This window comes from Mustela nigripes, chromosome 7 (assembly GCF_022355385.1).
Source record: "Mustela nigripes isolate SB6536 chromosome 7, MUSNIG.SB6536, whole genome shotgun sequence".
NCBI lineage: Eukaryota > Metazoa > Chordata > Mammalia > Carnivora > Mustelidae > Mustela > Mustela nigripes.
Window position 1 is genome coordinate 20,296,572 of NC_081563.1, and position 13,481 is coordinate 20,310,052.

Below are 13,481 nucleotides of genomic sequence, written 5' to 3' on the forward strand. Positions count from 1 at the left end.
GACAGGAGCACTGAGTCAAGATAGCACTGACCGTCACTGTCATGCTCTCGCTCCTACTCCTCTTGAGAAATCCACCCCCTCCCCAATTCCTTCTTCCCCTTACACTGCTGCATGGTGACTGGTGTGCCTGCCCCTCTCCTCCACAAAATCCCAAACTCCTTGAGGGAAGGGATCTTATCTTGCTTGTCTTTGGGGCCCCAATTCCCGGCTCTGGGCCTGATACTTTGGGGTTCTTGATGTATATTTGCCAGTAAATCCTCCTGGGAAAGCAACTTGACGAAAGGTCAGAACACTGTGATAAATTAAAAGTCATTGTATGATGTGGCTGTGGACACAAAGACTGTGCTGCTAGTGACATCATATCGGGGTGGTGACACCACTGGCCATTAAGAATATTTACTTTAGGACAGAATCCTTGACTTGTGGGGAAAATGATCCAGAGCCCCACTGAGTGTGTCACTGTGACTGTAGGAACTGTCTCCAATAGGGATGGGGCTATCCAGCTGGTGTAGTCTGCTCTGTCTGACTTCATGCCTCCCTACAGGGCCAGGGTCTCAGTTAATATTTTTTTATAACTCCATGGATTCCTTTGAAATCACATGAAACTAGTTGTGTTATGGAGGAAAAGAAACTCAGAACTTCTTCTGTATCTGCATCTCCCCCACTGACTGAAGACTGCAGGCTCCCAAGAAGGAAGCAGAAACGTTCCCAGAAGGTCTGTGGATCCCAGACACACTCAGTGCTCACTCGCGCCCCTGTGCCATCCCACCGGCATTCCCTCCTCTAGGAAAGCCCTTCCCCTAGTTACCTCCAACCTTTTGTCCAGAACCCCACATGTGCCCCTTCCCTGCCAGGTCTTCCTGCAATAAAGGGGTCTGGTACAGTCTCTTCAGAGTTCTTGCGATTCAACACTGGTCATTTTCACAAATTCAAGGAGTCTCAGGGTGAGAACAAGGAGTTGGCAGACAGGTCTTATATCTGTACCTTAAGAAGTAACAAGATTTGCAGTAAGGGGGAGAATGTGTCCACTAGGTCTGAAGGAGCTGCCCCAAGGCTTTGCACTCTAGTGGGGTGACACGGAATGGGATGCAGACTGGACGCCTGGAGATGAGGACAGAGGACAGCCAGGGAGCTGAGAACTCGGATTTTAAAAGCCCTAAATCCTCACCAAGCAAGACCACTAGGTCTTTCTGCCACAGATGCCTCAGAGCAGCATCCTGGGTATCCAGGAAGGAGCACTGGTGAAGGGGCTGTGCCGAAGGCACGGATCTGGGGGAGACTGAAGAAGCTACACACATACCCCCACTCCATCCCTCACTAGCATGACCCTAAGCTTGGCTTCTCTCAATTTCCTTTCCTCAGCTATAAAATGGGTCTCCCGGGGAACTGGAACTAGATTCCTGCGCCACATTTCTGGAAGATGTGAACAACTCATCCAGAGACACGTTCCAGGCTTCCCTGGGGGTTCCCTGTACAGAAGAGATTCCCAGGAGTCCTATCCACTCTGTGATGTTTCTGACATCATTCGGCTTGCGATCTCCTTAAACGGTTTGCAGAACGCTCTGATATTCACAGTGCGTTCTCGTTGTACTGTCCCCATCAGCCGCTTCTACAAACGGGAAGACCTGGGCCTGTAACTGGCCACTGTCACCCTGTGGACGCGAGTGAGCCAAGGGAAAAGCCCAGCGAACCCGCCCCGGGGGCGGGGCCACGGCGCGGGGCGGGGCCGGGCCGGGCCGGGGCGGCGTGGGTCACGTGACGCCCGGCCCGGAAGCGCTCGCTCCCGAGACCCCCGGGTGACGGGGTCGGGATCTGCCTTCTGGAGCGACCGGGAGGGTCGCGGGGGCCCCTGCAGTTTTCCGCTCCCCGCATCCGCCGCCATGGCCTGGACCAAGTACCAGCTGTTCCTGGCCGGGCTCATGCTTGTCACCGGCTCCATCAACACGCTCTCGGCCAAGTGAGTCCGGGCCCGGCCGGGAGGGGTGGGAGCTCAGCGGGACCTGCCGCGGCCCGCGAGGGCTCTGGGGACCCCGCGCACCTTCCTCTTCCTCCCCCTTCTCGGCTCTCCTTTCCGGGCTTCACCGGCTCGCCTCGTTTCTCCAGTCGGTTCACGCGGCTTGGGGGTCCCCAAGGGGCGAGCAGCCCGGAGAAACATGGACCTAGGCCGTGTGGCCCGCTGCAGGATCCTAGCCCCGGCTTGGATCGCTGTGTGCTTGATCCCGGCGAGCCCCCTCCCGACTCCATGCCTCAGTTTCCTCATCTTTAGACCAGTTCCCTCTCCGGCCCCTTCCAACGCGGGCTGGAGGCTAGGCCCTCCAGGAGCTTTGGGCAGGGGTGGGGTGACAGGGCGCTCCCGCACTGTGCACGCGGACTCCAGTAGAAGCCGTGTGAGCGTGGCAGGCTGCCGCGACAGACCTGGGGATACCCTATGGGCTCCTCACGGAGGAGAGGTCACAGCTGGGCCTTGACATTTTGGTGGGATTTCTACTTCTGGCCAGACATTGCTTCAGGGAACCGCAAGGCCACATGGAAGTGTTTGTAACTAGCACCAAATGCCCAGGCCGGATTTTATCCCACAATCAAAGAAGAGACTTGTTATAAGTGATATGATGAACCGGGTGGTCAAGATGCAGGGTAGTTTAGTGCAGGGAAGACCACTCCAAGGCTTCTGCTGGGCCGATGCGGGAGGGAGGAGGGGGCAGTGAGGCAGACAAGGAGGGGACAGGTGGGGGAGACCAGGTGCAGAATGAAGCCATAAGGCCTGACCCACAGGACCAAGAGAGACAAACAGCCAGTGACCCCTCCAGGGTTTTTGCTGGGAGAGCAAAAGTGTCATGAACCCAGACAGGAGTCTGGGTGCACAGTTCAGCTCTGATGCAGAAGGGTGGGAGCTTGTGAGACGGTGAAGACAGACCCCAGGAGGTTAGGGAATGAGGCCCCAGGGCCGTCATGAGGCTGGGGGGTGGGGGGGTGGTGTTGTTGAGCATGCCTCCTTGGCCATGTACAGGAGACCCAGGAGGCAGGTCCTTCTCTTGGCAATGCTTTGTCGCTTGCTCTGTCCCCATCTCCAGGCAGGGCCCTCCTGCCCCACCCTGTTTACTGTCTCAGAGCCCTCAGTACCCAGATCCTGGCCTTTCTCTGAACCTATCCCAAGAGGCATTTGGAGCAGAGTAGACAGTGTCCCTGTCCCAGCCAGACCTCACTTCCAGCCGGGCCCTTCCAGGCTCCGCAGCAAGGCAGGGTCACATCGGCGACCCTCTGGGCTGTGCTTGAGGCCCACTGTGGGGTGGGGGGCTAGTCATCTCTTACTCATTTTTGAGGTATTTGTTCACATGCCCCAGGGGAGAGGTCTGGGAGGAAGGTACCCTGTCCAGTTCATCAGACGTGTATAAGGGACCTACAGGGTGCGAAGCACCGTCTGGACTCCGGGAAGGAGGCTGAAGTAGCCAAGAGATCGTTTGAGATGCTTAGGGTAGGAGGCGAAGCAGGCAGAGCATACACACCTGACAACCTCAGTGCCCTCCCTTCTCCAGAGGAAGTGGAGTTCTAGGTGGACACCACTGTCTCTTGTTTGTCTGCATCTGGATTGTGAGCTGGTCTCCTGAGCCCTGTGGCCTCCTTCACTATAAAGGAGACTCAGCCTGAGAGCTCCCATCTCAGGATCTGAATGCAGCAGAACGAGTCGTCCATCTGTCCATCTGTCATACCATTCAAGGTCTCAGTCACATGCTTAGAGAGTGGCTCTATATTTCCCGGGGTTTCTGTGCCCAAGGAGAGTCGAGATGGCCAGTTATTACTGGAGTAAACTGACTCAGCTCCTTCCTGGTCAAGTAGGAGGCCCTGGGATTCTTGGCCCCAGGAGACCTTGCCCTTGCAGGCTGCCCAAGAGGCAGGAAAGAGACTCGCACGTGGGGACCCAGCCTTTGGACCTGTCCTATGCCAGGTCACCTGATATGGGGCCTTTTGGGAGCCTCCCTAACTCAAATGGGTCCCAGAGTTAGGCCCTATACAGGGTTCTAAGGCCAGACTGTGAGAAGGACACCCTCCGAGAGAAAATATGAGAGAGGGGCTGTGTGCATCCTGGTGGGGATTACTGATGTGAAATTACGCTCTGACCTGCACTTCCTGGCAGGGACAGACGAACTAAGATGGGACCACAGCGAGTCCCTAGCAGCTGCCAGATCAGGAAACCGAGCTATGGAGAGATGGAACTGCTTACCCGGGGTCAACTCAGCTGTTCCGTGGCAGAGTTGATATTTGAGCCAAAGTGATCTGGCTTAAGAATTCAGGTTCTTCACTATCAATATGGAGTGAGGCTAGGGGTTTCTCAAGTCATTTTTCAAGGCACTTAAAGCTGTTAGAAACAGGGCGCCTGGGTGGCTCACAGGGTTAAGCCGATGCCTTCGGCTCGGGTCATGATCTCGGGATCCTGGGATCGAGTCCCGCATCAGGCTCTCTGCTCAGGGGGGAGCCTGCTTCCTCCTCTCTCTCTCTCTGCCTACTTGTGATTTCTGTCAAATAAATAAATAAAATTTAAAAGCTGTTAGAAACATAGAAATCTCCCATCCTAATGCCTACAATTTATAGTCTAGGTCCCACGAAAAGTTTCTTTTAGTGACTAACTGGCTGGCATCAGAGTGGGGACCAGAAACTAGGTCTCGGTCCTCTTACAGACAGTGCCCCCAAAGTCCCACTTCCTTGGGGATCCCCTCTTACATCTCCCCACAGAGTGCACCCAGTCCCAGCCCTGTGGAAGTTGCAGTGCCACAAGCAATGGCTTCCCATCCCCCCATCACCAGAGTGCCCGCCCTCTGGGATGGGGGAACGGGGGCAGGGGGAGGGGGTTACAGTACTCGTGGTTCTCGTTTAGTGTCTCCAGTAGTCTCTTTCGGTTCCTTGACCTGTAAAAGGTCCTGGGAAGATGAAACTTGGCAGAGGAAGTGGGTGAGCACCTACCCCCTGCTGTGCGGGGACCACAGGGCAGCTGTCCCCTGGAGGAGGCCACTCTGCCTGCTCAGCAGTTCTGGGTAGGCTGCAGGAGATGGAGACGGGGCTGCTCTTACTGGGGTGGGGACAGAGGCTACCCACCAGCCTGGCCCTTTGGCCTTGTCCCTGGTCCTGGGCCTCTTCAAAGGGCCCCTCCAGTCCAGTGGCTGCTTCTCCTTTCTGTGGCTGCTTTCTCCCCCCTCACCCAGACCTTCTGCCCATGGGTCACCTGCACAGCAGACAGTCCCCACCCCCCCGTGGGGTCTTGCCCATTTCAGAGCCCCATTGTCCTGAACCCAGCTAGGGTCCTACATGTCAAGAGCCAGGGTCAAGCAGGTGCTCATTAAGTGAGGCTCAGATGCCCTCCAAAAGTCTGCAGGCTGTGAAGCCCACCCAGCTGGAGAGAGGCCAGGGGGTGGCTTCCCCTCCAACAATCAGGCCCCTGGTGCGGGGACCCCAGCAGAAAACTGGGACCCCTGGATCTCTAGTAGGGAAGGACTCTTACCATCCTTCCTGTGCCAGCTCTAACTTTTGCCTTGGTGGCTGACCCCACTCTTAAATTCCAGAAGCCGGCCTGGGATAATTGCTTCCGAGGGCTTCTTGCAGCAGCCATGGAAAGCCCAAACCTGGAGGGTAGTGTGTAAAGTGAAGAGAGCACAAGGAGTGGGAGTTATGGGAGTCGATGAGTCACAGGGGCCTCGCCAAGCCTCAGGTTCATCTGTAAAATGGGCGTGACTTCCCTCCCTTCAGCCCAGGCACCAGGCAGGATCTACCGAGGAAGATTGGGTAATACTTAGAGGTCTCGTGATTGTTTATCACCAACTGCTGTGACAACGGAAGAGTAGAGCAGCCCCGCGGCCTTGCTGGAGGTTCTAGGCAGGAGGAAGGAGCTGACTCACTGGGCTGGAGGAGCAGGGGGAGCCAGAGGAAGTGGCAGAGATTCTGCTGGGGTACTGGACACCACTGTCAGACCGAAGCAACCACATCTGCCACTTCCTCAGTCTCTCTGCACCCGCCACCCTCACGTGGCCGCGCATGCCTCTCAGAATGCTGAGCTCTGAGTTTGGCCAGGCCGGAGTGACTCACCCCTGGCCAGGCAAGCCCGCCCCCAGCCTGCCTGCCGAGGCCCCTCCTAAAAGAAGCCAGTCTCCTGATTCAGTCGGTAGAGTGTGCAACTCTTGATCTCAGGATCATGAGTTTGAGCCCCATGTTGGGTGCAGAGATCACTTTAAAATTTTTTTAATTAAAAATTAATTTTTTAATTAAAAAATTTTAAATTAAATTAAATTTTAATTTAAAAAATTGATGAAAGAAGCCAGTCTCTGCCAGCAGAAGGCATCTTCTCATGTAGCATCAGCCTGACTCTCGAGATCGAGGGTCCCCCAAGCCACCTCCTGCCCACGCCACTGTGGCCTGCCTTTAGAATAGGCTGTCTACAGAGGGGAGAGGACCCATCTGCAGAGCCTCCTCTCTCCGCCTCAGCCAGGGGAGTGGGAAGAATCTGCAATAAGAAGGTGATGGGAGAAAGTCAGGTGCCGAGGAAGGAGCAGGGAGCAGGAGGTGAAGACCCCTGGGGACGAACCCCCTCTCGGCACCAGATTGAGTCCCTCGAGCACTCTCTGATCCCTGGGGCTGTCTATCTTACATTATGTATTACTTTTGACCATTCCTCGGTGTTGGCCTCACTATCCCCATTTTATAGATGAGAAGACTATTAACTTGTCCAGCCTGTGAGACTCAAAAGTCATGAGCTTTCCAGGGATTCTGCTGCCTTTTCTGAATGCAAATTCAAGCAGATGGATCTGGCCCTAGACCTGCCCGTTGTTAACTGTATGGGTCCGCACTCGGCTCTCGCCACCCCTCCCCCACAAGCCACGACGTCCCGGTCCGTAAAATGAAGAACATGAGTGTTCAGCACAGGCCTGGCATGGAGTCAGTACTCAGTGAGTGGTACATTTATCAAAACATACAGCAAAGTGTTTTTGCAAACAGCTGTCCCACCTTAGGGGCCCTTGCTGTCCTCCCCTGTTCAGCAGAGGCTGGATTCTGGCTCTTGTTCTGTGCTCTCTGGGCTCCATCGGTGCCTGTGCAATGAGCTGAAGCCTGTCTGAAGACCGGGGTGAGACACTAGACTCCAGCCCCGAGTCTCTGCGGGCCTGAACTCCTCCTTGCCTGAAGGAAGGCTGGAAAGGGCCGCCGTTCCCCCACTCCCCACCCTGACACCCAATCCCTTGGGCCGCAAGCCCGCCCTAAGCGTCCAGATACAAAAAGACTCCATTTCCCAGGCTGGGAGCACTGCCAGCCCCAGCTTGTTGAGGCAGACCCACCCCTGGGGGAAGCAAAGGAGGCCCTGGGGGCAGGAGAGAGAGCCCGGCATCAGCCTTAGAGCCAGCTCTGCTCTCAGTGCTCACCCCTGGGGGACAAGCCCAGCCGGGCCCACTGGCAGACGGCATCTCCCCTGGTGGGAAATGAGGAGTCATGCAGACCCTGCCCATTTGCCAGGGCGAGTCCAGAAATGCCACTGGTTGAACAAAGGAAAAATGTCTGAGCTCCTGTATGCCGGGAGCTGGGGAGCCAGAAGTAGAGAAGTTGCTGGACGCTGAGCTTGGGTAGCGGCTTGAACGCATACAGTGATGGGTGTGTGAGTGGTCATCACCGTAAGCTGTGTGGGCCACAGCTCAGGGGGAGTTCAGGGAGGCGGCTCTACCACAGGGTCTGGGGGTCTTCTGGAGCCTGCCGTGAATCTGGGTGTACTACCATGATGGGGAAGGGGCTTGCTTCCACACATGCCTGTGCCCTGAGCTTCTAGGTGACCTTTTTGGGCTTGGCAGAACCTCCCTTGTTTCCTCCTGGCTTCAGCTCTAGGAATGTCCATCTCCGACTTGCTCTGGGGCAGTTGGCTCTGCACTTTGGGAAAACAGGGCCTCCTTACTCTTCCTCGCTTCTCTGTTACACTCAGTTGCCTCCCGCAGGCCCTCCCAGAGTGCTCTCTCTGCAAAAGCAAGCCTGACCTGCCTTGGGGGCTGAGGGGCCACACCATTGGTTTGCGGCCCCCACCAGTATCCCACATCCTGTCCTGTCTGGGGATCCAGGGACCAAAACTTGCAGCAGATGGGGCAGAAATGAGACCCCGCAGAGCAGGCGGTTTCTTGAGTTGTGGCTTTCTTTGCGCCGTTGGTACTGGGACTGGTTACAGCCTGGTCCCCTGACCCAGATTTCTCTCCGCATTTCCAACCAGTCCTATGAGACTTCCCCACCCTTCAGCTCTCCTGAAGACCCTCATCATTCCCAAGAACCGCAAGCCCTCCTAACTGTCCCTCCTGGCATCTCTGGGGTGGGTGAGGTCTTCCACTGTGAGTGAGCTCACTGTGAGCCAAGTTCGCCCTGGCCCTGTTTTTTTCAACAGCCCTGGGGTACGTTCAGATCAATGAGCAGATGTGGTCTCGCCCTCAGGGCTGATGGGGAACCCTACCGCATTCAGCCTGCCCTTCCTGCTGCCAGTGTCCACGCCTTATGCCCATTCCCAGGCTGTGGCAAAGAGCTCCTTGTTCCCCTCCCTTCACTCAGGGCACAGGGAAGCCAGGGCTGGCCAGGATCTTTGTCAAACCCAGCCCCTACCCAAGGTCCCAGGCTTGCTGCCCTGTTGGGCGGGGGACTCCGGAGACAAAAGGCTTCCCCCTGGCTTTTGAAACCTCAGGCTTGTTGCAGAAATGAGCCAGTGGGGTAGGGCTGGGGACTACCACGTGGCTGCTCTTCACAGGCATGGCAAGGAAGGACGTTTAAGAAAGAGAAGTCCCAAGTCTTGTAGTTTAGAGACAGCCACTGCCTAGGTGCAGGGCGCTGCAGAAGAAATGGGTCCAGGGCCCACAAGTCGCTGCCCTATGGTAGCATTGACTCCAGTCAGCTGCGTGATGTGACAGACTCTGTTAGAGCCATGTCCGCGAGTGACAGGGTGTGCAGTGTGAAGGAGGGGCTGCTGTCTTGCCAGGCTTGGTCTGGGCCAGATGCCACACACTTAGCTCTGGGCCTGGGACTCCCTGAGTGCTTCCAGAAGTCAGCAGTCAGGGAAGTGAAAGGTTAGAAAGGGCTGGGGCTGATTAGCCACAACATGAGAAGCTTCAAAAGAGGGTAGGAAAGTCTCCAAATATCTAATGGACATTTTAAAAAAGATTTTATTTATTTATATGACAGAGAGAGAGAACACAAGCAGTGGTTGAGGGAGAAGCAGGCTCCCAATCCCAGGACCCCAGGATCATGACCTGAGCCAAAGGCAGATGCTTGACTGAGCCACCCAGGTGCCCCTAAAGGACTTTTAAATGAAAGAGATTGGACAAGACCCCAGGGACCCAACAAATCCCAGCCAGAGTGAAATTGGGGGGCCAGGGTTTTAGTGCATGGGCAGCAGATAGTGCAGAACAATTGGTGGGAGCTGCCCAGGGCGCTGTGCTGCAGAGGATTCTGGGCTTTTGTCTGGTGTTGCTGGGAAAGCGTGCCAGACTCAGTGACGCCATCTGTCAGGGTGCTGGCTGGGAGGCCACTCCACTAGTGCCATGTACTTGCCACCTGCTCCCCCATCAGTGCTAGAAAGACCCCCCAGACCATTCAGGTTATAGGAAGGTGACCACCTGGTCTGTGTCAGGAAGTCGTTTCCCAAGGGCCCGAATGCCCTTGCAGAACACAGGCTTCTGATATTTTTGGTTCCATGAGTCCATCTGACAGTCAGTAAAGCCTAGAATATTGTTTTTTAAATGTGCAGTTAGGGGCACCTGGGTGGCTCAGATGGTTAAGTCTGCATTCAGCTCGGGTCATGATCCCAGGTCCTGCGATCAGGTCGGGCTCCCAGCTCCGCGGGGAGTCTGCTTTTCCCTCTCCCTCTGCCTTTCCCCTGCTTGTACTGTCTCTGTTTCTCTGTCTCTCTGTCTCAAATGAATGGGTAAAATCTTTTAAAAAAAATGCAATTAAAGGTTTGGATTACAGAAAAAGCCACTTACGTTGAAATAAAGTTATCAAAACATTGAAAAAGCCAATTTGTGATGTAGTAATATGTGTATGTAGACGCTTCTTGACACAGAACATTGTAAGTAGTGGGTCTAATCACTGTGATTTTCTAGTAGCAATGCATGTAAATGCCACTTCCCGGTACCGACAAGGACTGACATGCCGGGAAGAGTAGCCATGACGTGTGTGACAAAATCACAGGTACTGTGGGGCTACATTCACAATGTGAGGAAATGCTACATTTCAGCTAAAGGTTTCTAGCCCACCCCACCCCACCCCACCCCCCCGCCTTGCTGATCCCAGATGAAGACTTCGTGCTGCAGGAGCTGGCCTCTTGGAGTGGAGTCTCTCTCTGAGCCAGGTCCCCTAAGTTTGGGCTCTTGGTGTTGAGAGGAGCAAACTTGTCCGCAGACCCTAGGGCCAGAGTTGCAGAGCTGGTGCAGTGCCAAGGCTTTGACCTTCTCTTTCTCTCCACTGCAGATGGGCAGACAACTTCATGGCCCCAGGCTGCGGAGGGAGCAAGGAGCACAGCTTCCAGCATCCCTTCCTCCAGGTATCCACCCCATCCCTCCCCACCTCCTGTTGGCCAGGCCTCTGGTCAGGTGTCCCCTGTGAGACCCTGAGGCTTTCTCACGTGGGGTAGAGCCTTCCCCTGCTTCCAGAAGAATCATCCTCTCCCTCCCTGTCTCCCTCCCTCCCCAGAATAGAGGCCAGGGTGTGAGTGCCCACAGAAGGGGGCAGAGGGCACAGCCCTCTCTGGGAGGGCTGCCTAAGTCCCGGGGAGCAGGCATGCCCAGGACGCTATAAGGCAGCCCTCACATGTCCTTGTCAGGACCCATCTGGAACATATCAACCCCCGTAGCAAAACCTGCTCTCCATCCTTGGGAAGCCCATACTCCACTGGGACGGGGCAGACAACATAAACAGAAGGCACCTGTGGCCAGACAAGGAGGCAGAGCCTCATACTTCAGCCCCTGCTCTCCCAGCAACTTGCTCCATGGCCGTAAGGAAGTTCTAGAGCCTCTCTAGGCCTCCGTTTCTCCATCTAGAACTGACCGGAGGTTGGCCTTAGATTGGTGGTTTTCAGACCAGGCTGTCTATAGCCTCAGGGTTTCCATCGAGATGTTTCTAGGGATTAGGGCTTAGACCTAGGAGGTAGTGTCTGGCCTTCCACATACAACAGCTCTGCTTTTGTCTGGTATATGCGCCAAGTCACAGGAAAGCTTCCGTGTGAAGACGGGCTGTGTTAAAATTCTGTCCAAGGTGATTCTCCTCCAGCTGTGAACTTACAGGGTTCCATCCCTGCAGGCTGTGGGCATGTTCCTGGGGGAGTTCTCCTGCCTGGCGGCCTTCTTCCTGCTTCGGTGCAGAGCTGCGAGGCACCCAGATGCCAGCATGGATCCCCAGCAGCCCTTTAATTCCCTTCTTTTCCTGCCCCCTGCCCTGTGCGACATGACGGGGACCAGCATCATGTATGTGGGTGAGTAGCGGGGCCAGGCTGCGGAGGGCTGGAGGGGGCACTGGTGAAGCAGCCGCCCCTACCCCAGCTCACCTCACCCCTTCCCCGTCCCAGACTTACACACATGCGCACACACACTCACGCACATGCGCAAACGAGCGAGATTTGCTGAGCACACACTGTGTGCAAGGCATGTCTTCAGCCCTGAGGGCCCCACAGTGACTGGATAGCCTTGGCCCTCGGGAGCTCACATCATGTGTCCCCTCTCCCAGCCCTGAACATGACAAGTGCCTCCAGCTTCCAGATGCTTCGGGGTGCGGTGATCATATTCACGGGCCTCTTCTCGGTGGCCTTCCTGGGACGGAGGCTGGCGCTGAGCCAGTGGCTGGGCATCCTTGCCACCATCGCGGGACTGGTGGTCGTGGGCCTGGCCGACCTCCTGAGCAAGCACGACGATCAGCACAAGCTCAGTGAAGTGATCACAGGTGCGACAAGGGGTGGGGACCCAAGGGCTACCGCTCCTGGTCTGCCCTCCCTGGGAGCCCAGCACAGTCGGTCACCAGACTGTTGCAAGCTCTCCTGTGTGCCAAGCTCCAGGTGAGGGCACACAGGGGACGTGGGCCGGCATCTGCCCACGAGATGACGGCTAGAGTGCAGAAAGGTGCAAGTAGCATGAGAGGGGGTAGATAAGGAGCGGGAGGTCAGAGGAGGGAGGTTTGTCCTATGATAAACACGCACAGACTGCCAGGTCTGGGAGGGGGAGCGACCGCTGTCGATGGAGCGCTCACCTAGTACCCAGCCTGGCAGCCTACTCAACAATGACAGGACCCTTCTGGTCCTCGGAGGACGGACTAAACTGGAAACGTCTATCACCAAGTCTCTTGCATCTCAGAAGACCTGCTTATTACCCCCACTGTGCCCCTCACAGGCCTCTGGATCTTCTAGAGCCTCAGCCCAGAGTGATAACATGCCTGTGCTGCTGGCCTGCGCCAGTCCTCAGGGGCCAGGAGACCAGGCATGGGGCTGCCATGACTGCCTTGTGAATCATATGGGACCCTGCCAAATCAGGGGCTCTGGGAGTTCTCATGTCCCTGCGGGAGCCGTCCACCCCAGCACTGGGCCCACCACCCTACCAAGGACCCTGTGGCTATGCTCCATCCCCACCCCCATTCCCACTCCCTGCAGCCCAGCGTCACCCTGGCTCCCTTCCCCACAGGGGACCTGTTGATCATCATGGCCCAGATCATCGTCTCCATCCAGATGGTGCTTGAGGAAAAGTTCGTCTACAGGCATAACGTGCACCCTCTGCGGGCAGTCGGCACTGAAGGTGTGTGAGCACAGGGGCTTGGGGGCTGGGGTACGGCTGCTGCGGGGGCACCCTGGACGGTACCTTGCGGAGGGGATGCACAAGCAGGAGTTCCAGGCGAGGTGCCATGGCCCACGGGGAGGGGATGAGCCCCCTCCCCAACTCCTCCCTCCCTTTCCCATGAGTGTGCTGACAGAGACTCTGACCCAGGAGCTTGGGTTGGGGGTGGGGAGGGGATGAGGTTGAGGATGAAGGGGATGTGCGCCCCACTCTAGAGGAGCTGGCCAACTGGGAAGGGCCGGACAATGCATTTGCACTCAGACCACTCAGATGACAAGCACATCTGAGTGTCTTCAGGACAGGGAAGGTGGTGTTCGAACTACAGCAAGAGGGGGCAGGAGGGAAAACTCCAGACGGAGTGAGGACGTGGAGAGCTGGCCCTGAGTGGTGAAACCAGGAAGGAGTGGTTGGTGAGATACAGGTTTGGGGTCGGGGTAATGATCAGGAATTAACTAGGTCAGGGTCTTATTATGGAGAATCTTGAATGTCAGGCAAGTGGATTTAATCCAGACTTTTTTTTTTTTTTTAAGATTTTATTTATTTATTTGACAGACAGAGATCACAAGTAGGCAGAGAGGCAGGCAGAGAGGAGGAAGCAGGCTCCCTGTCAAGCAGAGAGCCCCATGTGGGGCCTGATCCCAGGACCCTGGGATCATGACCTGAGCTGAAGGC

At 56.1% G+C, this 13,481-nt stretch overlaps 1 protein-coding gene across 1 annotated transcript; it reads left to right on the forward strand.

Annotated features, from left to right (window-relative positions):
• Positions 1 to 1,730: 1,730 nt before the first annotated feature.
• On the forward strand, positions 1,731 to 12,793 carry SLC35F6 (solute carrier family 35 member F6). Its single transcript, XM_059407571.1, has 5 exons — positions 1,731 to 1,957; positions 10,465 to 10,537; positions 11,293 to 11,464; positions 11,716 to 11,928; positions 12,660 to 12,793. Exons 1-5 carry the CDS (start codon positions 1,881 to 1,883, stop codon positions 12,776 to 12,778), a joined length of 654 nt encoding a protein of 217 aa, XP_059263554.1. The 5' UTR covers positions 1,731 to 1,880; the 3' UTR covers positions 12,779 to 12,793.
• The last annotated feature ends 688 nt before the right edge of the window (positions 12,794 to 13,481 follow it).